Genomic DNA, 25992 nt, shown 5'->3' on the forward strand with positions numbered 1-25992 from the left:
AGATTGGGTAAAGACAGAACCTCAAGAGATTTGAACTCTTCAGGCCTGGACTTTGGGGACTGGCACTGCCAATACTCTCAGAATTTTGTCCGAAGCAGAACTTTCTTAAATAAAGTGGCAGTTTTAAGATATCTGTGACTCAGAGCCTCTGAAACTGTTCAGACTTCAACAACCTCAGCTGTACTTCAGGTCATCTACACACTGAGTGGCTAAGCCAACAATAATAGTGCTTAGGATAGGCTGAGATTCTCTTTAGAGCCCAGACTGAACTCTGAAGTGATACCTCACTGCTCTTTTTCTTGGAAAAAATAAACCTGCAGCCAAAACTGAGTAAGTATCTTTGTCCCAGTAGTCATACGCAGGTTTATTTATTTACCCATGATCCTCTGCAACAGCTCGGGAAGGAAACATGAAAGAGATTCATTCTGAAACCTGGACTTTGGAACCTACTCTATTTTGGTCAAGAAAAAAAAGATGGTGGATGAGAAATGATTACAGCAGTTACTGATATTTTAAAGGTTCTTGTGAGTAAAACATTGCATATATTATATCATTTCAATATTTTCTTTGGATTAAAATGGTAAATAGTGTGTATTTAAATGGTGCTGTTCTAGTGCAGTTCTTGCCATTCACATAACATTCATACAGCGCAGCACTTTCTTGATCACTCATCACTCAAACACCTGCAGCTGCGGTGGTGCAGCTTCAGGGTTCTGCGGACTAAGTCCAGCGGCCAGTCTTTACTTGCCGCAGCTGTATTAATGCAGGTCACTTGTACAGTTTCAGAAAGAAAGCTGCTGACAGCCCATTCCAAACAGGCAGGATTAGAGCGGGCAGTGCGCTTGTCATATTCAAAGTGAAACTGGCAGATCTGAGTGTTAATAACAGAAAATGTACGAGTTGAATGTAATGGTCTAAGCTCGGTGGAGCCTGACAAAGAGCTCAGGAGAGACACAAACAAACACTGTGAGCCAGAGCAGAACCACAGAAATGTCAGGAGAGGAGAAAAGCCAGACAAGGAGGGAGGGCAGAGGGCACGCACAGGCCTGCTCTCCCATCAACCTCTGCTGCAACTGCAATCAAACCCTCTGGAGGTGAAGAGAGAAGACGACTTTGCAGGAAATCAGGAGGGAGTGCGGCTGGTGTTAACGCCTCAAAATTGGGCCGCCAACTCCAACAGATTGAGAGGGAATTGTTGTGATGGGAGAGAAACTTGAGTTTGAGTGTAGTGTTCCACAAGGCAGGGCTGCCCCATGTGTCCCTCTTCAACAACATTAGACCCAAGCTGAGAGTGGGTGCAGGGCTAAACTGTAGGAGGTGTAGGAGTTGCCATGGGTTTAATTTCTGCTTCCACATAGACTTCTGCACCAAATATATTATAATTTACACTTGAACTTGGATTCAAGCTCTAATTTAGATGCTTTCTGACCATTTTAAAGACACAGATTTTAATTGTACTATTCCATCAGCACTTTTGTTATGAAACATTATCTCCTGCTGAAATCAAGACTTCACTCACGTCATAACCAGGGTCTCGTCTCCTGGCTCGCTCAGGAGTCCATCAACGAACACGGAGGTGCTGGTGAAGTTGTGAACGGTCCATGTCTGTCCTTCATCGATACTGAACCTGCGGACAAAGAGGAAGTGGAGGTTGAACACGCTAACTGTAAGTATACTTCACTTAAATATACAAATATAAATAGGTGCAAAAGCATCGAATTTTGGTACCAAACTTGAGATTTCATGCTGATTGTACTCTAAGGAGGAGTGATGGTGTGACAAAGCTGAACATTTCCATCCACTAAAAAAGTTACTAAACATATTTGAATTAAGTGCTTTATATGTTTTCTGAAAATTAGACTATTTTTCCCAGTGCAACTGGAAAGATAAAGATTCTGAGATCTACAGAGCGAGTTATCTGCCAAGAGCAGTCAACAGCGGCAGCAGTGCTGAGTTAATATGGCTGCATGATGGAGAGTTATCGATGTGGGAGCAGCGTGTGGCTCTCACTGCAGGCTGCATGTGGCAACGATGTGCTAACAAGGGCTACAATGTGAAAATGAGCAGGTAAACATGTAGTTACACAGAAACACCGAGAAGATACAGAGCTACCGAAGTCTCTGTTGGTTAAAGGCCTCAGCATGCCTCAAATAAAGTGTTTGTCACGTTGTTTTTGAAACCTACTTTCTGACGCCAGAATCAGGAGGGTGCTGCCTCCGACAGTTTTTGTTTTGGTCAGGTGTGAGGACATGGGGAATTTGGCAGGTTTTGAATTTCTCTCAAGCTCTTTTTTTATTTGTTACATAACTGCTTCCGCAAATGCATTTTATGAGCATCTAAGTGAAAGAGCAAGAAGTTTTCGATAAGAGACTGACTTTCGTTGTCAAGACTGCAAAGACACGGTGACAACAGGAGGACTGAGACCCAGAACCCTGACTGTTTTTTTAAGCAACCGATTGGTAAAATGGCCAAATCCTGCCAACCTCACCAACGTGACTTCAATTCATGCCCTGGCGACTCACTGGATGAGACCCAGTGGAACCCCCAGAAGTTTCCCATGACATCGCAGTGACATTACTCAGGTGATAAGAGCGAATGCCCATGTGCTTATTTTACTGCATGAGCCCCTTCAGTGCTGCACATAGGTGCTCTGTATGAATGTTTGTGTGAATGAGTGAATGGCAAACTGTATCAAAGTACTTTGAGTGGTCACCAAGACTAGAAAAACTCTATATAAATACAGACAATTTGAAGCAAACTGAAGCCTCAAGCGTATATTCTGATTCAAGTCACATCAAATAAGTTTTTTTTAATCTTGAGCAGGAGTTTAAATCCATAAATCATCAGCCGGACATCTACAGCCTTCCACATGCCGACGTCCTCAGTCACCCATCCAATTATATCTCATTTCCTCCAGCTAATACCCGAGGAATTATTAGAAATGGATGGAGCGATAACCTTGTAATCAAATAGATTAGTGGCCCAAACCTATAATTATGCACCATGCCACACACCCGCATTTAATCCATTCCTTCCAGTGCTGTGAAGAAACCTAAAACAAGACTTATTCTTCGTGGAGCTAATCAGAAATCAGAAATGTACATAACACAATCCTGTCCAGCCACCGTGTTACAGTGGCATCTCATTTCTCAGCCTGCTAGCTTTTCATAATTAAGTGATACGAATGCCTTGTGTGAGTCTGAGCTGACGAGGGGGAGCTGGGGACCGATCTTAACTAATCCGAGTCAGAGTGTGTGTGTGTGTGTGTGTGTGTGTGTGTGTGTGTGTGTAAATTCACAGTTGTCATTTATTACATTCTATATGCTTCATTTTTCAAGTGGCTGCGAATGAGGCATTGCTTTGAAGCTCGCAGTTGGAGATATCCTGCCCCATGGGAGCACAGTTTAATTGTTTCAGAGACTCAGAGGCACTGAAGAAGAGTAGCCAGCCTTTCAAGGATGGGCAGAGATTTTCTGAAGTGTCATGAGTGTCTCACTGCGCACGGCTTGACTTGAAGGAACATTTGAGGTCAGCGAGTGTTCCTAACAGAGACAAGTACTGACTCCTCCAAACTGCTCTCTTTCATCTTGCCAGGTCAAGCTCTGTCTGTGTATCTCTTTCTCTGTCCTTCTAACCCGTTAAAGCTTCTATTACCTCTGCTTCTTGCTGTCGGGGAGATAAAACCCGGCCACATGGAAACATTACAAGTTCTAATCCTTAAAGAGTAGTGGTCGTTTGAAAGGAAATCCTGCTGAAGCTTTGACAACATCCATGATTAGGTCTGGATATAGAGCTCAACAGTGTGTTTCCAGAAGTCAATTTCCCATTCACTTTCTGAAGAGAGAGTTTGGATAGAAGAATACATTTTACTGGTGATGACAATCCTCAGTGTAGTAGCAACGTATCTGTTTAGTGGAGCTCACTGTTACCATGGAAATAATTGCAAAAATATGAAGGTTCAGCTTACTACACCAGGTTACTTTACTGTATTAAACTGTGTGAAACGCTTTATACATACATCCAAGATTGAAACTACAACAAGGGTAAATTCCGGAAAAGGAAAGTGCTAGAGGTCGTTGGAAAGAGATCCTTCTTAAAGGTTTATGGGATGTGTAGTTAATTCACTCTTAAAATCATCGTGTACACAATCTTGTACCTTTGCCTTAATTTCTGTTTCCAATAATTTGTTGTCAGAATCAAATATTTTATTCATTTCATAGCTGGTCGGCCTAGTTCAAGGCTTTAAACCTTTTTTATAAAGATTTTCTAAAACGGCAATGGAGAAAATGAAAGGGAAATTTGGTTTCTGAGCCAGAGCTGTTCTTAAAGTGGACGGTCACCATTATGCTCTATTGGCACTCAATTTTCAAGTATGTACCTTGGTTGGATTATTCACTTGGGGTCCAGTATTCCTCTCCACTGTATGTGTTGTATACAATAAACCCTTGGATACCACCTGCCCCCAGGATTGCTGTGTAGCAATTTAATTAAGCACACACTGATTTAAGAATGTTCACCTTAGCACTGTGGATCTCTCAAGCAGAACAAAATGCAGCATTTGGTGACGTTGTATATGTGACGATGTGACATTTAATCAGGAATCTAATCTAATGAACGAGGGGGAGAGAGGGTGGGGAGGGATTGTGAGCCTGATGTTCAGCTTTTTTCTCTGATACCTTAAGACCCAGTGGTCCGATGATTTTTATTCTTAATCGACTTCAAATAAACAATTGAAAACCACAAAGATCTATTTTAAAATCGTAAAAAATGTGGCTTAAAACTGGATTCAAATTCCATGATGTAGTCCTTGATGAAGGTGCAACTGAATATGAAGCAAACTTTACCGTGATTAAAAGAATGATTTCTTCTAGGTTTGAAAATTGCTGGAAATATATAGGATAATAATAATAACATACATAACATATGTGTTCAATGCAGAAATGTGACATTATACTGCTCGATCATGCCAGATGATCTATTCTAGGAGACGAGTGGCAACGGCAACACTGATGTTATTTATCACCTTCTACAAAAGTACGAGGTGTAACAGGATGCCGCTAAAACCATGAAGATGCTGTTTCGCAGTCGTTACATTGCTGCTTCATCATCAGCCTCTTCGCTTCAGAACGATGCACATCTGAAATGTGTTTCTCTCACGAACAACACTCGCTTTCTATTAACGGAGCAGCAGAGAGAGAAATATCGGGGGTCATGAACCTCCAGCGAGCGGAGAGTTTCAGTGTCTAGAACGAAGCACAGACATGAGTTTGTGGAGCTGGAACTCTCAGCTCTAATGAGGTGATAACATTACAGTAATTTTGTGTAATGGAGTGGGGGAAAAAAAAACGTTGCTCATTCCTTGACTAAGATTTCCTACAGAACACTTTCTCATGCTTTCACAGCTCTTTCCAAGTTGTCTTTCCGCAGCATTGCCGCAGCCTTTAGGAGTTATTGATTTAGCCTGAGGAAAAATGTGAAGGACGACACTCCACGATCTTTCTCTGAGAGACAGATGAGGACCCATCGAAAAGGTCATTTGATTTAGGTCTGTGATAAATGCTTTTTTGAGTACTCCCTTATCTATGCTTTCTCATTATTTCATCTATATTTATTGAGGTCGATGAGATAACATCTCACTGACATTGAAGTTGTCTGCATGAGCTCTGGGAGAGAAGAGGGTGATCTGAAATGATTCTGAAGGGTATGGTGTCGAATTGGGGGGGGGGACTGATCTTTCCACTATTTCGAAAAAATATAGAAAATGGCTCAGTAAACTGAATGGGTTAGTTTTTCCTTTATTTTGGTGAGGCCAGTCCTTTAATTTTGTTATCCAGTGGCTACAAATGATCCACTTTTCAGAATAAATAATTAATCCATCCCATCACTGTTATTTGGTGTAAATAAACAGTGTAAATAAGTGAAATATAATGATGTGTTTCCAACATCAGACAGTGGCCCACCATATTCTTATTTGTTCTCATAATGAAACAAACAGCTACGGGATTGTGAAATGATGCCATCCACATGATATTAACTGCCTTTAAAGAAGAATGTGTTTTATTCACAATGTCAAGAAGAAGAGCTACACTACCCAGCAGAGATAGAGATGTAATAGTGACATCTCTTACTGATGGAGCTCACGGTTACCATGGAAATGGCTACAGTCAGATCGCTAAATGTTTCTAGTAGCCTAGTGAGGCTACTAGAATTGACACTATATGAAATGCTACATACATACATAAGAGATTCTTCTTCTTGGCCTTAAATTAAAAAAGAAGAGCACTGGACGTCATTGGAAATGGATCCCTTACAATGGCTTATGGTATATGTAGTTCCTTTAGTATTAAAATAATGGTCATGATTCATTCCGTGTCTGGTTTTAAATTTTCAGAAATTTCTATTTTACTTCTAAAACCAGAGTTATTCCAAATGTGGGCCTTACTGTTAAGTTTTTACCTTACATGCAGCAGTCAGACCTCATACTTCAAGCTGCAGTTGTGTGCAAGGCAGTGCTCTTTCTCATGCGATATCTCGTCTCACTTTTTATCCTGAGTACCTGTCACTCAGAATCTCTTGTGCACCAGAATGATGTTTGTGCACCCCCACTACTGTCATAGACTGAATGAGTTACGTGGGAAACACTGTGACGATATCCTTTAAAAGTTTCTGATATTTCTATAGTGACATGAGTCGAGACGAGTGATCTTACTTGAGTATCTTGAGGGGGATAGAAGTGTCCTTGATGGCAACAATGACTCCACCGTGGTCCATGTACAGGATGTGATGCTCCTCCTCAAACACCTTCACAGAAGACATTATTGGGGGTGAAGTGGAAACAATGTTACCAACACAATCATATGCTTATGTTAATCTAAATAATGTAAAGCAAGAAATGAAAAACTTTGCTGATCAGTCTTGGGTAAAGAAACCCTGGATGGATGTCAAGTGAGATTTTATGTCTTCAGATGGAGCAGCTTTCGAGGAGAAGAGTGGTGAGGAGGGACAGGAGTGTAGAAATAAAAAGGAGATTCGAGGGGGGACATAATGTACCTGTCTCCATGTCTTCCCACAGTCTGAAGTGATGTACATCTCTTCCTTGTACTCAACCAACTTGGAGCCAAGGTTACCTGAAGACAAGATGGAGAATTGAAAGTTTCCTCAGGCAGGGAGGCTCAGTCGAGGTATCAACAACAGAAAGCACAGAGACTGAGGAGACGAGACAGTGAAACATCAAATAAAGATGACCTCAGATAGAGGATTAAACCTTCGAACCTTTTTATTGCTCTGATTTGCTTTTTAACAATGGGAATGGAAGGAATGGGCCCCAGGGAACTGTATAAATCAAAAAGATATTACACAGTGGAAAAGACTGCCATGTCCGTTTAACATGTGACTTTCTTAAACAAAAGCATGAAAGAAGGAAAGACTACGTCTATGAAAATAAAAAGTTGAATGCTCTTAATCTTTACTTTAGACTTTTTAGAATGTATTGACTTGTCATACTTTCAATCTTACATTTACTCAGATCATAATTTGACTCAAAGAGCTTAAATGTTTCTGTTATTGAAGTTTAATAACACTTTGTTTTTAAATTGTGTAAACAAGCTCCAATACTTATATATTCTTTCTCAGTTTGCAGGACCGGTGTTTTTTTTCTTTATCCTTCTTTCTACATGAAACGTCTACACAAAAGCGCACACAGCAAAGTATTCAATAAATAAAATTGTATTTGGTTCAATGAACTCCTCTGTGTGCTCGGGCACAGAGCAGGAAGAGAGAAATAGTGGTGTTGAGGCTCTTCCCTGGGTAAGTGGAGGTTTGTCTTTGTGGCACTCTTTAGCTCAGCCATGCAGACTGTTTGTACACAACAGGGCTTTATCGGACTACAGCAGACACACATCAACACAAACTGACACACAAAGACACACAGGCATATACTGTACATATAATAAACAAACATACATGCAGTATTATCGGGCCATGGTTGATGTATCTGTGTTTTTTCCGATCTTTATTTAAGAGAACGGTCTTTCAGTTTGAGAGCAGGACTTATTGATTTCAAATGTCCTGCACTCTCATGGCCTGAAAGGTGTAGAAAACCTAACACTAAATTATTTACTTTTGGTTTATTGTCAAACCATCTGACTGTCCAGAAAGATGGACGATGAGACAGCTGCTGGTTGGCTGCACTCTAGGTCAAAAACCCTGCCTCCTCCACATTAGTGGAATGGACACTTCATTATCAGAAATCTTTCCCCAAAGGTTTCTTTAATTTTTTGTTTTCTAACACTGCTCACATTGATGCTATATAATACTGGATGAAACATCATGGTTGACAGCCGTGACTGGCTCGCAATTGGTCGTGCTCTTGTTTTACTACTGCGTAGACTTGAATGATTTCAAAAGTGGCATCCAGGATATCTTGGCTTCAAACGTTGTCCATCTTTATACACAGTCTACGGGTCAAACTGTTTTTAAGTGAATACAATTTTGAAAGTGGAGACTCACCGGCACCCATGATGAGACCTGGGGCGGAGTCTTTGGTGTGGACAGTCCCAGAAACGTAGGGGTTGTCGGCCCAGCGCAGGTGCAGGTGGAGGTGACACTCGGGCTGCAGAGCGGAGACACGCAGACAGAATTGAATGTGAGGATTAAAGAGTCATTCATTCACAGTGTATACATATCCAGGACTTCCCAGAGTATGCACTATAAAGCAAGAAGCTTTGGCCTCTTGAAAGAGATGATAAGTGAGGTACACCTGCTCAGTCATATTTAATGAGTCTTACCACACAGATACCTGATAATCTGACTGCAAATACAACTACAGTGCGGGGGATCTCAGTTCTGTTAATCAGACTTTTAATGGGAGTTAATTCATTTCAAATGAGAAAAGCAATCATGAGATCCACGAATGCAAACATTTGTGTGTCGGAGTTGCTCACACCGACACTGACCAGCAACAAGTGTGCTGTACTTTGTGCTGGGGACTTTTTAAACGTCTCTGTATTTTAACGTCTGTGGTTTGGAGTTTAGTTCCACTCCCTCGTGTCTGATTACTTCTTAATATGTTGCTGTCCATGGATCTGTTTCATTCTCATCAGAGCTGTCTTCATTCACTGCTGATCTTCTTGTTGCTGCAAAGCTTTCCACTGCTTTTATTGTTAGCCAGGCTTCATTTGCAGTGAAGCAAATCAATTTGAACCAGAATCTGCTTTTACTGAAAAGTATTTGTGCAATCTTCAGTGTAGAGTCTTATTATTTCCCCTTTTTTACATTATTGATCCGGGAATGCAGCTTACATCTCAATGAACAGCAGTAATAAGAGCAAACTTATATTTGGCTTAAAAAACAACAAAACATTTTTTAGTCACCAACTATCTGTTAGATTTCAATTCTTTAGCCTGTATAGGTTTTGAGAAATTAGGTCAATTAGATTTGGCCACACACTCACGTTTGTAAGCCAATCTTAAAAATATAAAAATCACATATGTGGGCAGTGTTCGGTATTCGAGGAATTCAAAAATAATGTTTGAGTGAATGTTTGTGTCAAATGTAAAAGGATTCCCTCAAGGCATCCCTGAGATATCATATTCACAAAGCAGAACGTGTGCTTTGGTCACAGTGACCTCAACCTTTGTCCCTCGACTACATAATTGTAATCAGTTCACAAAAAACAGAAAGGCAGACTCCTCTACAGGCAGTAGGAAAGGATTCAATCACTTATTTTCCAGCGTGTTTACCCGTGTTTATAAAAACTTCCTATACCTGCTAATTTTGTATTAAAGAGTTATCAATATATTTGTTAACAACTGAAACTCCTTATATTGACAATCATAGGTTGAGACTGTGTAAATACTAAGTAGAACACAGCTGTCATAGCATACATTTCTTCACATGAAAGGTTACAGAGCATTATAAACCACTGATGTGATGTTAAACTGGGAGATTAAAGTAAAGACGTCCAGCATGATGCAGGAAAACCAAGTTCTTTAAAATCTTGAACCTTTTACCACAAATAGATTACACTGGTGTGCTGGTAAATGCTAAACCTTTTCCACAGTGACATTCCACCACAGCGAAAATGTCAAGCGTTTCACTGGAACACAGTGAAGCAGACCATGATATTTAAAGCTGCACCTGTAACACACAGAAATGTATCTTTGCAGTGTTTCTTTAATCCTGTCTTCACCTTTCCGTGCTCGTTACCGCACACAACAATGTGTTTTTCTCAAGGGTGAGCAGCACAAATCAACTCCACACTTTGGGTGTTCACGGCCACGGCCGTCTCACTTCACGGGGAACGCTGAATACCCGTTTGGCTTTTGAAGTCTAAACAGTTCATTGTGCTGCTTTTCAGCTTCAAATTAAAGGCAGCTTGCAGACGTTTATCTTACAACACACCTTGTTCACACACTCTGATGAACTACTCCTGTTCCTTAATGAGGTCAATACTCTCAGCCAGTCTCCGTCAGATGGCGAGGTAACGGATACGGCTGACAGTGTTAGCCTGATGCAGTGACACATTAGATAGCACATCTAGTACCTGGCTTTGTCTGGGCCCGCTGATTTGTGATCAGCAGGTGATGGGTGTGATAGTAGTGTTTGAACTGAAGTCATGTCTCCGACCGCATAGACATTTATTTTGCATGGTTATTATGTTGAGGTATAGATGAAGCTAAAGGGAATAAGAGGTCATTGTGTGAGTGTGTGTGTGTGTGTGTGTGTGTGTAGCAATCGCAAACACTCCTGGTGCTGATATTCCGTCTTTTAAATCGTTCAGCCCCCCCCACCTCCTCTCTATTTGACTGTGAGGTGTGATGTATAGAGATATCAGACTGTGGCGGACTGCAGGTGAATGCCAGGCTGACATCTCATCCCTCCTTCTCTGACTCCATGTTCACAACCCTGGTCACAACCTCATGGTGCACAGCTTTCTCTATTGTGACTGATTTGACTGGCAGCTGCATCACAGTTTGGACATAAATAGTATAGCGTGCTAGTGGTAGAGAAAATGTATGTCTGAGTTGGCGTTGTGTCAATTAAGAGGACGTAATGCATTATATATTATACTGAGGTGACAAAGGGTGACACTTACTGCTTTGCAGCTAACAGGCTTTCCATTCATGTCAGTCGTAGGCGGGGCCAAGGGTTCCCAGTCTCGTCCTTTGTTATAGGTGATGAGAGTCGTCACTTTGCCATTGCTCTTCTGATTGGCCAGAAAGACCCCTTTGATTCCACGCACCTAGGAAACGATGTGAATTTACATCAGAAAGGGATAACCTAACAAAACATGAACTGAAAGGCAAGCACTGCGGCCAAAAGGCGTAGTTGTTATACGTGGTATATTCTAAAAGAAGGTGTAAAGTAGAATAAATCTGGAGGTAAAGTCATTCAGGTGGAGCGGCAGGTCCTAAGGCTGAGGAGTGAATGTGCGCACTGATTGTGACTGATTCCTTTACCGCTCAATTTAATATTGGAGGCATTTTTCTCACAAGCCACAATGTTCTCACAGTAAAATTACATTTTTCAGAAGGACAAATCGGGTGATAATCAATTTTGTGAGAGACCTGTCTCTCAGAGGCAGTCACATAGTCTGACTTTCATTCAGAAACTATGATTTAATAATGTTTTTTCCTTAAAATAAGCTCAAAGTAAAATGTGAGAGGAGAATGTTTCCTGGCAGACGTCTCATAAAGAGTCCAAATATAAAACTGCTGTAACTTTACCCTGAGCTAAAGAGCTAGATTTAGAATATCAACCAGAACATAAGAGAACCTGCCCTTTAACTGTCTGCAGCGGCTGAAATATGATTACCCACGGTGCAATGCGTTACAGGGCAATGCGTTTACTGGAGGCTGAGAGCAAACCACTGACACAGAATGTGCAGGGCCATAAAAGTTTAACTGAAATCAATACATACTGCATGGTTTCTGCGGCTGCAAGGTTGCTAGCTATAGGCTCTGAAGCTGAAACATTAAACGCAGAGATGATGATGAAGACAGCACAGAGAGCCATTTAAACAAAGCCAGGAACTTGTCAGACATGTCTCCATCCGCAGACTCCCCAAGCTCCATTTGCTTTCTATTATGTAGCACTGATGTTTATGGAGTGAAAGAAGGTAATTGTTTAAATCAAGGCACATAAGCCTGCTTGTATTCTCTCTGGACGTCTGGCTTCTCTCCTTTCTGTCTGCACCTCTTCATCTCCCCGCTTCTGTTTAAGCATGTCTTCTCCTCTCTTCATTTTCTGCCTCAAGCCTTGATCCATCCATAAGTGTAGAGCTGCACCAGAATGACGCTTTGTCCCTTTTTTCTCCGAGTGAGAGAAGAGAATATTTTCAGTTTGTATAATGATGAATTTAAGCAATATCCATTTTATTTGTATCACCTAAGTCCCATAACCACTATCTGATGAATGAGAACCAACAATTGTTAAAATGGTCATATTGACATGTTCGATGTTTTGATTGTTTCACATCTCATGCATTGTTTGGCAGGCAGAACACATTCCACCTTAAAGAAACACTAAGTAGCATTTATACCTTAAAATAGCAGCTTCAAAACCATTTTGATGGCACACAAACAGCAATCATTGTAGTCGCTGGTTTCCTTTAAAGGTCCTGTGAATAAAATCCTTTTCTCCACCAAGCTTACGTTATTCATGATACATTTAGAAATATTACAAAGCAAGCCTGTAAATCTGTGACTGCATACACAATGGCTGCTGGGAATTAAAGCTAGTTTAGCTACATTTTCATTTAAGCTCTTAGATAAGTTTGGGCTCTGCTGCACTGTAACTTTAATATGTAAACCTGCCACTGTAGGAACAATGGTTGGCATGCATGCTTTCTGCAGCCAGAGTGAGTGATGAGAGAGGACGATTTAATTCTGCATTGAGTGCCTCTGCTGTATGGTCCCTCGCCTTTTCCTTTCTTCCTCCTCCTCCACTTGATTCATGTCCTTGGTGGCCGTTTATCTAGAGACCTTGCCACAGCACTGAATAGCTTGACTGCCAGAACACACGGATTGAAAGGGAAGGCAGACACAGTAGTTTCAAATTCAAGCTCATCCACCGACACAATTCTGAGACCTTGAACACATGTCAACCTTTCTTTCATGAAAAAACACATAAATTACTGAATGAATTCACTTAATATCCATTTAGGTGGAGGAAGCATGCATCTTTACATTTCAACACCTACTCATTATGTCTGCTCTGTAACTGTAGAATGTTTTTGTCAAACTCCTGCACCATACAGTAATTACCATTGTCAAGAGGCCAAAATACCCCACATTTGTTTGCTGCCATATTGTCCTGCTTATACATGTCTACATAATTGTTTCCAAACAACTCAATTTCTACTCGTCCAGACCAAAATGCAGCCCCATAGTTTTTTAATTTAAAAAGGGCCAGCAGCGTTTCCAAACTGTCTAGTCTTACTTATGGGTGGATGTAAGATGGAGCTTGAGACTAGCAGGAGGTTTACATTTCAATTCACGCCTCCACCACAAGCTTTGATTTCTCACTGAAACAAGACTGGATGGTAAGATGAGTTTCCCTCTTTTGGTGTTTGGGGACAAGATAAGGACTCAGAGGGGTCAGAGTGGAATTCACACTCCACTACACTGTCAAGAGCTGGTTGAGGTTGTTCTGGTATCTGATTAAGATGGTGCCCAGATACGTCCCTGTGGAGGTTTTCCTTACATAACCCACTGGGAGGAGAGTGAGGGACAGACCCAGAAATCAATGAAAGGGATTACATATGCCATCCGGTTCTCTGGATTCCCCAAATAGGCTAGAAAAGCTGACTAGAGAAAGGGACCTAAGAGATGTGTAGGTTCTCATTTTCCACATCTTTTGCACACTGCAGGAACTTTCTTCTACTCTTCCTTTTGTCATCTCTGGTAACATGCCACTCGAAACCACAGGCCTCTGTCAGAAACACAATGCTTTTGCTTTAAAGTGCTTCTACTAAACTTCTGATTGGTTGTGATGTCCCGCTGTGACTGAAATAGACTGAAAGGCAGCTACTTCTTTTCAGTGTTACCGAAGACAAGAAGACAAACACAAAGTGTCAAATTGTATGCCAACATTAGGACGCAGCAAAGTGATGAGATGGCTCAGGGTGAAAACTAAAATGCTTTGTCACCAGAGGCGCCTACATCATTTCATTGGTCACATACAAATTGTATAAAAGTGGTAAAAATGCTAAAAGTGCAACTGACAGCAAACATCACTCTCCTTCAATCATAGAAACTGCTAGTTTGTCTATTAGCCACCACTATGTAAGACACATCTATTTGTATTCAGTCTTAAAACAGGGACGGGGGTGTGTTTCTGTGGGTAAACCTTATTCTCATCTTGTCCTAATTATTAAATAATCAAACAATGACAAATGACCCATACCAACAAAGAATCTATCTCACAGACATAGTGTGTGGGAGGTTCAAAGTGACCTATAAAGTTTATTTTCACCCACTTAAACTGTCCTGCTGCCTACAAATTCAAATAGATTCAAATGTGTGTTAGTCTGTCACTGCTCGTCAAACAATTGCACTGTTTGAGTAACGTATCATAAAAACGTCAAGACGGGCTGATTTAAAGATTCATTAATCTTTTTTTTATTTTTTATTTGTGGCACAAAGATTAACATCCTCAGTAGGAACAAATGGGTTTAGGGCTGAGTGCCATAAAAGTGACTAAGTAGCACACTGTTGGTTTTGGTTCTCTAATGGGATTTGTTGACAATAAGGAAATTAAAGAACGGTGCCAGCTTTATCCTTTAAGCATGATTAAATTGTCCTTTTTCATGGTGTAGTTACGTCAAGTGCTCGTGGCTGATTGGCTGCTCGGGACTCAGTGTCTGGAGGTAAAGAGTCCCGGAGGAGAAAGAGCTTACATTTGGACTCAGCTGTGTTCACAGCACCAACTAATTACAACCTGCAGAATATGAATGCCATTTGAAACTGAAGTTAATTTGCAATTCATGAATATCATTTTTTAAAATAGTGTATTGGGCCTCTTTCATTCCATCTCACCTCCAGGATGTCAATGAGGACGTTCTCCTCCGGCTGCTTGGTGCTGCGGACATTTTCCAGCACGATGGAGTAGTAGACACCCTGGGGGTCTGACTGGTACAGGTTATAGGTGTCTGACTGGTACCACTCCTGGAGGGCGAGGAAGACCTGGTTCTCGTCCGTACTCACTATCTGAACATCCTGGAGGCAGAAGTGGAGGGATGGAGAGAGAGAGGAAGAGAGAAGGGTGGGGACCAGAAAGGAAAAGTCAGTATTTTCTAAATCATTGGTGCTGAGATTGAAGGGGAGAAAACCTTTAATTATGATTAATCATGAAAGCTGGTTAGACAAGCTTACAGACTTTGGGAGAAATCCTTAAATAGAAAAAATATGAAAAACAAGAACACGTTGGACTTTACAAATAAGAGGAAACAAAAAAAACAAGTGGAGGGTAAAGCAGTAAACAAAATGTCAAGAAGAAATAGGAAAAAGGAAAATGAATGAGAAATGGGGAGCAGTAGATAAACCAGTGAAAGCAGCAGAACAGTCACAAAGTTTGACAGCAAGTCACAGAAAGACAGAGAACATAATCCAATAAATACAGAGTGTCACAGAAACTAACTGGGGGAGATAAGAGAGCACTTCACCCGCTGAAAAACTGTTTTTGGCAGCTAAGGAAACTTGTTCAATGTTCGTTTCAAAGCTTGTGAGCCTCAAATGCAAATGGCTTCATAGCTCATGAAAGACTGTAACGTTGGCACAAAGAGCGACTCAGCACTTTCTCTTTTAGTGATTACATTAACACATTTTAAGATAGAGCCATCACAGCACAGGGGTTGGTGCCCTATAAGGTGTGTCTATGATTATTGATGCACCGACACTAGAGCTCAATTACACTCAGGTTTATGTTCTGGCTCGAGGTATAACAGCACTGAGAGCTGTGCGCGCCTAATATTTATAAATGCACTGTTTCTCTCACTTTGAAACCTGTCTGCAAATTACCAGGAGGACAATTATGCCAACAAGAGGAAAGTAGAGAGGAACAAAATTATTCTGGGACACAGCCTGGTTGATCTTTCAGCCCAAATATCTCTAAAGTCAGAAAAGCCACAGGCATCCTTAACTTTGAATATGAGGGGGAAGGTGGGGGAAGAAACAGGACCTGGGTATACTCGCTAACTTTGGTGTAAAGGATGGATGGACACATCAAGCGTTTGTGAGGCAATGAACTGGTGGACTGGGGCTGCCTCCTGAGATCTCAGCAGAGAGGCAGCAGGATGATTAATGACAGGTCTTATTTCTAGCAAGACGTTAGTGATGTAATTAGTAGCAGTGTAGCAATGAGACTGATTCCAAATCGTACTGTACATTTAAAGGTTGCTAAAATGATCCTCAACCTGGCCTCTGATCTCAGCCCTGCGGTTTCTCCCTCATTGAAGCCGGATGAATGTTTGTCTCCAAAAGCAGACAATCTCTACTTTCCAACAATCCTCATTAAAAAATAGTGCAACAACAAAACCTGACACGCTGTTTGCTGCAGAGAACATCCTTTATGTGAGGATTCTTTCTGATTCGCTGCATCTCCCGTTCCTTTTCTCCGTCAGCTCGCCTCTGATTATAAATCCAGTTTACCAATCGCTTTGAGAGCATTGCGCTCGGCTCAGGCAGCAGCTTGAAGCTGGAGGAGGAGCTGGCACACAGAGGTGTGCAAACTTTAGCTCCAGCTGCCTTTTAACATTCAGAGTCAGCCCTCCACCCACCACAGTGGCTAAAACCATAATCCAACACTACAGAAGATACAGCGTGTCTATGTATCTAAATTATACTTCCATCGGACAAGCAGAGCACAGGGTGGCTGAGGCTGCATATGGTTTATAACGTGTAACATTTGAAGTAGAAATGGATTTGGATGTTTATTTGGATTTTTTTGTCACAGACTGAAATTAGTGACATAATATGTATTAGATGTCATGTTTATGTTTAACTTTTATTAATCTACAGCTCCTGTTAATCGTTGTTTCTTAATATTTGCTTTATAGCCACTTTACATCCCCATTGAAATACAAGAGGAAAGTTGTGCATATAAATCTGTTATAAACAATTTCATTTACAATTCTTCAAAGTCTATGTGTTCACCTGTGAAGAGCTCACTCGTAAGCCTTAAGTTTGTGCCTGAAATTTAAAGATCAAACACGCCAGTCAAGCAACACGTTCTATGACTCAGTTCAAAATGTTCTAATACTGAAGAGGATTATGATGAGGAGCAGTCAAAAGAGGCTATTGTACGCACTCAGCAAGAAGACAGAGAAAAACACACACTTAACTGGGCGGATTTGGTCGAGAAGAGAGAGTCGATTCAAAAGAAGTTGCTTTTGTAAGTTGCGGCATTTAGAAGAAACTTCAAAAAGGGAGCATTTATTTTTCAAAGTCTGGAATCTGCAGAAAAGTTCTAAATTCAATAATGATTATTGTTAAAAAAGTGTGTTCAACAAAGAGAAAGTCTCTTTCACCATCACTTGAGGAAGGTATACATGTACAGATGGTATTGAAGACATAGTAACATAGAAATTGTTAAAAAGAGTACAAAGTCAGACAGAGCTGTAGTCTCCCTTTTCCCCCAATTCCACCTTTAACTGGTGCGACAGACTGGCACCATAAAAAAACCCCACAAAGCCAACAAAGAAGGATGTCTGTGCAAATGTTGCCCAAACTTCTACAACCTGTATTCTCTGATCCATTACTGGAGTCGGTGGCATTTGAGAAAAGCTTTTACATTCAGCCATAGCTAAAAGAGCTAAACATAGTATAGGGCAAGGAGAAGGCAAGTGGTCCTGGGAAATATCAACGACAAGCTGTGTGTTTTCGAAAATGCCACCTGCTTGGCTTCAAGTGCATTCTCCTTTACTCTCAGGCTGAAATCCTGTCTTGACATAGAAGGACATCTCTACCAGCGTGCCCCTTATTGGTTTTGCATCACTGAGTGCCCTCTGAGAGAAACACCTTCCATCCATCTCTGTCAGGGCCACAGTCACCCCAGACGCAAGGCCGACTGCTGAGAGTGAAAAATCAGAGATCCTGGGTCCCAGAAGCTCCGAGAAATAACCACCGACACTCAGCGATTTTTAACTTCCCCCTCCCTTGACCTGCACTCAGCACGGTGTTAATAACTCTAGAGAGTTACTGCGAGAGACAAATCATTAGGTGGGGAGCGCTTAAGCTCAATTTACACTCAAATGGAAAACTGTCTGGACGCAGAGACCCTCCATGCACATCCTTAAAAAAGTGTCCGATGCAGGGCGAAAACAAACCACAAGAATGAGCAGAAATAAGTGGTGTGATCAGTCAGCAGTAAAGTATACAACTACACCAACAGAAAGCTACACGGTGGTCTGAAAGACGGAGAGAACGAAACAAGACACAGGAGCTGCTACAGCAGAGCAGAGGGTGAAGAGTGTAATAGACTGATGACATTATCAAATGAGATGAAATTTGAATAAGATGCTGTGTTAGCAAAAGGTGCATGTTTCTGTTTATATTGGGAGACGGGCTATTTATAAGCTAACCCTTACACTGTGCATGCTTACGGTAAACCATCCTTCTTCACTATTATTTGGGATTTAGGTGTCACACCTACTTTCAGTCAAAATGCTACTTAGGGCCGGACAATTAACCAAATCGAAACAGACGTTTATAACTTCTAACCAAACAAATTTTGCTCATGTCAGTGATTTTGGTTTATACTTTCCCCAAAACGTGCATTTACGAACTGTCAGGTTTGTGCGTGCACGACACGTTAACAATAAACCCCAACATTAATCAGAAGTTATTAGGACACTCACGGGACTTTAAGTTTACTCTGTGTTTGTTTGATTCGCTTTAAAGTTTAGGAGACACGCATTTAAACACGTTGAAAAAACCCTCAACATTTTGCACGCATGCAGTTCGCACACAAGACTTAACGTGATGCACACAGCCAGTACATCAGGGTTAAAGTGACAGGACATCATTGATTAATAACTAAATAAATGTGATCGTCAGTTTGTGCAAAGCGCAACAGGGACGAGGAGACACGCAGGAGAGATGTTCTTCGTGCAGATTATAGCACGGCGCGGTGTTCTGACTTCATTGCTGCAGAAGAAGCGATGCCCGTTTATGGAAGTAACTAAATATGAATTCAGCAGGTTTTTATAAAGATTAGTTCTACATATGAGTGATTAGAAAACAGCAGAGGAGCACAGTCGCTTGTTGACTGACACTGAGTAATGAGCAGAGTGATTAATCGTAATCAAAGATTAAATTTGAAATAATCATGATATTGGTTTGAAGTCATATCATACTGCTACTGCTCTGATGGATGTCAATCTTCTGGAGATCCCCATACACTTGCTTAAACCGATTTCATTTAGCTGTAATGCATGTACACACATTTTGTATACAGACATCCTGCAGCAAATACATTTACAAAGAATCCCATACCTGTTACAGTTTCAATCCTCAAAATGAGGTGTATGTGAATACACTGACCAGTGGTAGATCTAGGCCACATATCACATATGAATAAATATTTATTGACAGTATTGTTAATAAGTGACTGGTTGATTTAAAAAAAGACTATTGACAGGACAGGGATATTTCAAGGGCCAATCAGATTTCAGCCTGTGCCAGTGTTTCTGTTGTGCATCATCCACCCACTGTCAGTAAACACAATGTGATGAGGTTAGGTGGATATGCAACACAGTCCATGTGAGAATTACAGTTATTCATGAGGACTGGTTCTGTAGATTCCAATTAATGACCAATGCTGATATTCCAAGTCAACATGGGTAATGGCTTTTAAAAGATATGCAGAGAAGCAGTTCACAGTGTAGGCAGAAAATGCAGTCTATCAGAATGCAAACAAAACATGAGCATTCAATAATAATGGAGATTTATGCATGTGAAGTTGATTTCATGGAAGCAGAGGGCTGTGGACTATACTTTCTGTTATTTCCCCAAAGTCTCACTTTGTTGTGAGACTGTGAGTAGCCGATAACAGCCACGCTCACATTGAGAGGAGTCCTTGCCACCGAGGACGAGGAATTAAAAAGTACCACGACCACTGAACTGTCTGTATCTCCAGGCAATGTCTGCATCATCACAGGAACCATCTCACTTGCAAACTTGATTGACTTGATTTTCTGCATTTGGATCAGTTTCCTGTTGAGCTGCTTCGTGATTCTGTCTTTGATTGTGTGAGTTTGTATGAATCGGATGTGTGGTGCATTTGATGATTGCTTTATTTTATAATATTCTTGTATTCGGTATTTGTTGTAAATTTTTGTAATTTAATTCTGATTCTATTGTCCCAATACATCACGCCATAAATACAGACCTTCATTGTGGTTAGAGTCTGTAAGAGTAGAACAGGTTGAGAGCCTTCAGCTACCAGACTCCTCTCCTGTGGAACCAGCTCCCACTCTGAGATCAGGAGTCTGACACCATCTCTATATTTAAGGTTAAACTTAAAACTTTCTTCTTTGATAAATCTTTTAGTCAGGGCTGCATCAGGTGAGCCCTAAAGTATAAAATCACACGTTTTGACACCTTCTGCTTTCGGATTTAAGGTTCGAGACTCAAAGCCTGGCTCCAGCTGTGAACTTCCCTGTGCATCCGTCTTCTACCTAATTCCTATGCACATCAAAATGAAACAGTTTGAAACCATAAACTAAAACTATAATACTCTCATGACATAAGAAGGGGATTTAAGAAAGTCCCTTACTTATAGCACTTCTGATACTTCCCGCTGGAAGCTCACTTCCAGGCTTCTTTTTAATAGATCAGACTCCATCATTAAGTAAACTTGGCCGAAATAGTTTGAGGAACGTCTTGCTCATTTAATTTAGAAAAAAAAAAAAAGGAAAACATCTGATGCCAGATTTCCCCTGGCAGTCATCCGTCACATAATAGCCTCTTCAGAGTGCTCACCCTCTCTCGGCAGCATTGGGCTCATTTCCCTCCACACTCAACAGATCCCATTAATCATATTAAAACCCTCATCATGCCCCTTGGACATTATTCACACTGAATTTAGTAAAGAGGTCTTTGATAGAGTAGGCCCACACATTTTACCTTTCAGAAATACTTGACTGGCTTCTGGCTGCACGCAGCTTTCTGAAGGGCATCGTCTTAAAGATGCAATGTGTCCTTTTCAGAATAATAAGCATATACGAAAATGTCCTTGTTGTCCTTGATTTTGCCATTTTTTTCAATGATCAGATCTTTTGTATCTCCCATGTCAACCTATGATATGCATATCCACCTCAACCCCTTCACTCAATGTCCATTCATTTGTTATACATTTCCCAGGAAATGAGAAATAGGTTGGCAGTGGATTCCCTTTTTTTTTTTTTTTAAATCAGAAGCCTGATTCAGTCATATGTGTAGCAAAATGAGGTTTTTGACAAAGGTGTGTGATGCCCTTTAGAGATACAGACTGGGTCAGTGGCCAGTTAATTAAGGTTACGATTCATTTATGATTTGAACTTCCTGGCAATATCCCAGTGGCACTGGACTTCCCTTTCCTTCCTGTGTCCTTGAGCAAAGCAACCTATCTGCTTCAGTGGAACCGTCTGTGCACCGGGGCTGTATAATCTCACTCAGTCAAACTAAGTATTAAACAGAAAGGTGATTACAACCGGGGTGATAGACAGCAAGGGAGAGGATGGAAACAGAGCAAAAAGAACAATTATTACCTGTGATTTCACAGCCCAGTAAGCAGTGTGTGTGTTTGTGTGTGTGTGTGTTTAATCCATAACTCGGGTCAGGTCTCACAGGACAGAGCCAAACTGCTCTCTCTGATGGCCTCTGCATTTTTCATCCTCGAGCCTTTCAATTATTCAAAGTGGAAAAACATGGAAACACTCCCTCTCTCATCCTCCCTTCCTCTCCTCCCTCCATCCCCATTTCTCTCTTTTTTTCTTTCTTCTCCTCCCCACTGTGTGTCGCCTCACTTAAAAGCTTCACAACGTGTGACCTATCTGCTCACCCAAGTAAGAGGACACATGTAGAGGCAGAGAGAGACAACTAGGGCATACTTTAACTGAACACACACACACACACGCGCACACACACACGCACACACACACACACACACACACACACACACACACACACACACACACACACACACACACGCACATACGCGCACACACGCACGCACATACACAAATTGATTTGTCAAAGGCTTCCCGCCACACCTAATCAATTGATCCTATTTTCTCTACATGTTGAAAGCAGCTTAAGTGTGTGTGTGTGTGTGTGTGTGTGTGTGTGTGTGTGTGTAATTCAATCCCTTTCACCTTCCTTAAGGATCACTGAGTACTGCTGCTGAGGTAGTCAAGCAATAAAGGCACAAGCTCTCTAAGTGGTGGGCTGAAGACAAACAAGTAATTCTATACATTTCCTGAAGTGTGCGTTGGTGTCTGTGTGATGGTGTGTGTTGGTGTAAAACACTCCCTGCTCTCCTCTCCGACAGAGTGTCAATGTCAGTGATTGTCTTAAACGTTTTCTTTCCTTAGTTTAAAGCTGAAAAATACATGAGATATCTCCTCAGGGCTCGGCATTCAATCAGCGCCATTCAATAGCACTCAGGCTGGTGCCACGCTAAAGCTGCCCCCTGTGTCATCGGCGCTGACAGCAAAGGTTCCTGTCCTGTCTCCTATTGGACTGGAGCTCATTTATCGTCTTAGCCTCAGTCAGTGACACGGGATGCAACTGGATCGATGCTTGGTGGTGAATATTTAATATTGAATGCATGTGACACCGATGAAGAAGTGGAACATAGTGGTGATAGGGCTGTAGAGTCATAGGTTTGAATCCCTAAAGTGAGGGAAAAGCCGTCTCACCCTCCATTGCATGTATTGACTTATTGGAGAACATGTGCAGGTGATGGTTTGCACCCTCTTACTGGACAGAAGTGTCTCAATGGGAAAATGACCAAATTGCCTTGAACATTTCTCCTGGGTAATAATTTTGGCACAGAAGTTTATCTGCTGTTTGTGAAGGATGTTTAAAATGTAAAAAAGAAACTCTTATCTCTATTGTCTTGAAACTTGGTGGGGTATGAGTCAAAGAAAAACCTATTAAGAACTCCATTTTGCAGCAAGTTCAATTTATCCATTTGGACCTGATGCAGCATCTGCATGCATATACTTTTAAGTTCGGGAGTGTGTGAATACCCTTAAGACTACATCTGCCTGCTTCTCCCTTCAGAGGCAGATACGACGTGTGCGTCTCATCCATTATGTCATTGTTTTCGAGACATGTGACTGATGAAGTACATCATGATCAGCTGAAAAACATGTGGCAAGGAAAGGTGCAACGGCTTACAGGAAATTGGAAAGCCTGCAAAAATACACATTTCAGACGATGGCTGGTGATCTTAGTGAGGGGAGCGATACTGAAACAGATTCTAGCAGATACTCTTTGATGAAAATAATAAAAATTACAATGTTGTCCCGCTGTCTCAGTTGGTAAGAGTTTGCTGGCTTTGTTGGTTTTCCCCAAAAAATATTTGTGCACCAATGAAAGCTAAATGTTTATGTTACCAAATCTTTTATATTCATGTTTCTATCTGCTTCAGAGGCTGAGAATTAAAGGTTTTTGTAAATTTTGGCAATTCTGCCAGCTCTTTCAAGCGCTCAGATTTTAAGTTTAAGGGGGCGGATCCCGTAATTCATTATTACATTTCTTGAACCTTTTGAGATATTCAACATTTTTGTGGATTTCTCAAAAAAACCTAATGCAGAGATCTTTATGTGTGGAGTGCTAATATCTCTGAGCTGGAGAGATTTGTTGATCCACATCTAATCTGGTGATTAAGTGGCTAATCAGTCTGGGGGGAAGTTAACACCTCTACTTTTTCTTAAGATAATAAATTGTCCAAGTTAATTATATCTTCTAATCCTTTATGGAAATGTGCATGTTTGTGTGCAGCCATAGCTTTGAGCATAGCTGTAATAGGTCCACCATTCAATGCTGTCAGCAAAGGGAGCCTTTGACTGGATGTGACTCAAATGTGTAATGAATTATAGAAAATAAAACCCACAGTCCTCCCTCTGTATAAAACTGTGCTCCAGAGTTCAGCTGAAGCAAGTTCGAAAATTCAAGCCTGAATCTTTCAAAGTCTATTTAGCTTGAAATCCCTTCTTCGTGTTCCCGTCCCTTTTTCTGCGGCTCTGCAAGCAGACACTACGCTGACGCACAGAAAGGTTTCACCCAGGAAGGAATCTCTGTGTGGCCAGTGTGGCCGCGAGAAACAGTTACAGTCTCTGGGGTATCGCCAATACAAACTTAATTTCAACCCATCTTTTAATAAAATGTTTTTCAAATTTTCAATAGTGTGCTATCTATATATGTCAGAGCTTTTTCAGTCATATGGAGAAATACAGTCGATGGTACAGATATCTTAAACTGCTGCTGATACGTGGTCTTTTCTCCTCATAGTAAGATATAGTAAAATATAAATATAGGCTACAGGAGTTCATTGCTTGAGGATTGTACTGAACTATATATTGTGTTGTTATCAAAGCCAATAAAACAGCACTAAGACAAAACTCCACTCTGATGCTGGCTTCTTTTTTTGGGAGCATTAACATTTCTACAGTAAGCTGTGCTTTACCTTTGGCAAGGCGTACTTGGGAAACCTCATCTGGACAAACTCGTTGCGCCGATAGGACACGTAGTGCTTGGTACGATTCCCTGTGGTCACCTGGGAAGAGGGAGAGAAAATAGAATAAATAACACTCTCAACATAACATTTTCTGCAAGAAACAATCTGCAGACCATTCACGTTTTCTTCTTTACAAGCTTGTCTGACTAAGTCCTTCTTTTAATTAAGATATTTTATCATACCATCATTGTATTATTTGACACAGTTCTATCTATTTTAGTTTTACATTTTATAAAGCAACTTATTTTCAAACTTTTGAAACAGATTCAGATTTTTATTTCTTTTACCTCATTTATTCTGCTCTTTCTTTATCTTGAATTTTTTTTTAAACTTCATCAATCAATCAAATTAATTTGAAAAGCCCATAATCACAAATTACAATTTGTCTCAGGGTGTAACAATGTACGACATCCTCTGTCCTTAACCCTTACAAACTTTACAGCACCTTGAATCGACAGAACCTTTCTCTGCCTTTCAGATCTTTCATTCAGTAAACACACAATTCATAGTTAGAAGGAAACAGATTTTCAAACTGAACATGAAATTAAAATCAACCGCAGTCTGTGCCACTGAGGTCCAGAAAAACAAGAGACTGTAGCAACTAAAGGCATTTCCCTGCAGACAGAGGAGAACAGCAAAATGAGGCCGTGGAGTTGAGGAGCAGAGGTCACCATCTGTCGGTGAGCAGGCGGAAAGTTAAACGCAAAGCCACCTCCTCTGTGCTGCACCCTGACATCACCTCACAACTTGGGACCTGTGCGTAAAAAGGCTGAACAAAGGGCTGAATCATGCCCCCCCCCACCGCTCTACTGCCTGCAGAGAGAGAAACATTCTGAAACAGAATACCTAATCAGCTGAGGCTGTGTTTTTCAGCAGAGGAAGGAGATCGCCGGTAACTGACAGTGACTTAACCTGGTGTCGAACACGTCATCCCTGGTGACGAGGTGGCTCAGACACCGGCACACCTCTTTCTGTGAAACACATTCCCTGTCGCCGTTTGACTTGATGAGCAGTGCAAAGGCTTTTTAGGCGGCTGCGTTCAGAATCTGATGGGGGAGCTTTGTACTCCGCTCTTCTATTTAGGCCTTTGTGAGAAGAGCGTTGTGTTTGTTTCCTCTCTGAATCAGTATTGTTGACGTTCAGATTGTGCTGAGATTACAATCATCACCTGCTATTGAAAGCAGCAGACTGCAGCTTTTTTTGTGCTGAACTGTGATGAAAAAGTGATGAAACAATGAAAAAGATTATTCTTAAAAGTGAGAGCCC

General features: G+C 41.1%; 1 protein-coding gene across 11 annotated transcripts in view; it reads right to left on the reverse strand.

The window, feature by feature from the left end:
- sorcs2 (sortilin-related VPS10 domain containing receptor 2) overlaps positions 1–25992 on the reverse strand; it is a 284239-nt gene that overhangs the window by 11610 nt on the left and 246637 nt on the right. For all 11 annotated transcript variants that reach the window (XM_069518801.1, XM_069518795.1, XM_069518794.1 and 8 more), the window contains 7 exons: positions 24676–24765; positions 15039–15218; positions 11096–11242; positions 8509–8611; positions 7051–7127; positions 6710–6801; positions 1520–1627 (listed from right to left, as the gene is read on the reverse strand). In XM_069518801.1, the coding sequence (XP_069374902.1) occupies positions 1520–1627; positions 6710–6801; positions 7051–7127; positions 8509–8611; positions 11096–11242; positions 15039–15218; positions 24676–24765 (797 nt within the window). The remainder of the gene's footprint in view (positions 1–1519; positions 1628–6709; positions 6802–7050; positions 7128–8508; positions 8612–11095; positions 11243–15038; positions 15219–24675; positions 24766–25992) is intronic.

This window comes from Paralichthys olivaceus, chromosome 22 (genome assembly GCF_024713975.1).
Source record: "Paralichthys olivaceus isolate ysfri-2021 chromosome 22, ASM2471397v2, whole genome shotgun sequence".
NCBI lineage: Eukaryota > Metazoa > Chordata > Actinopteri > Pleuronectiformes > Paralichthyidae > Paralichthys > Paralichthys olivaceus.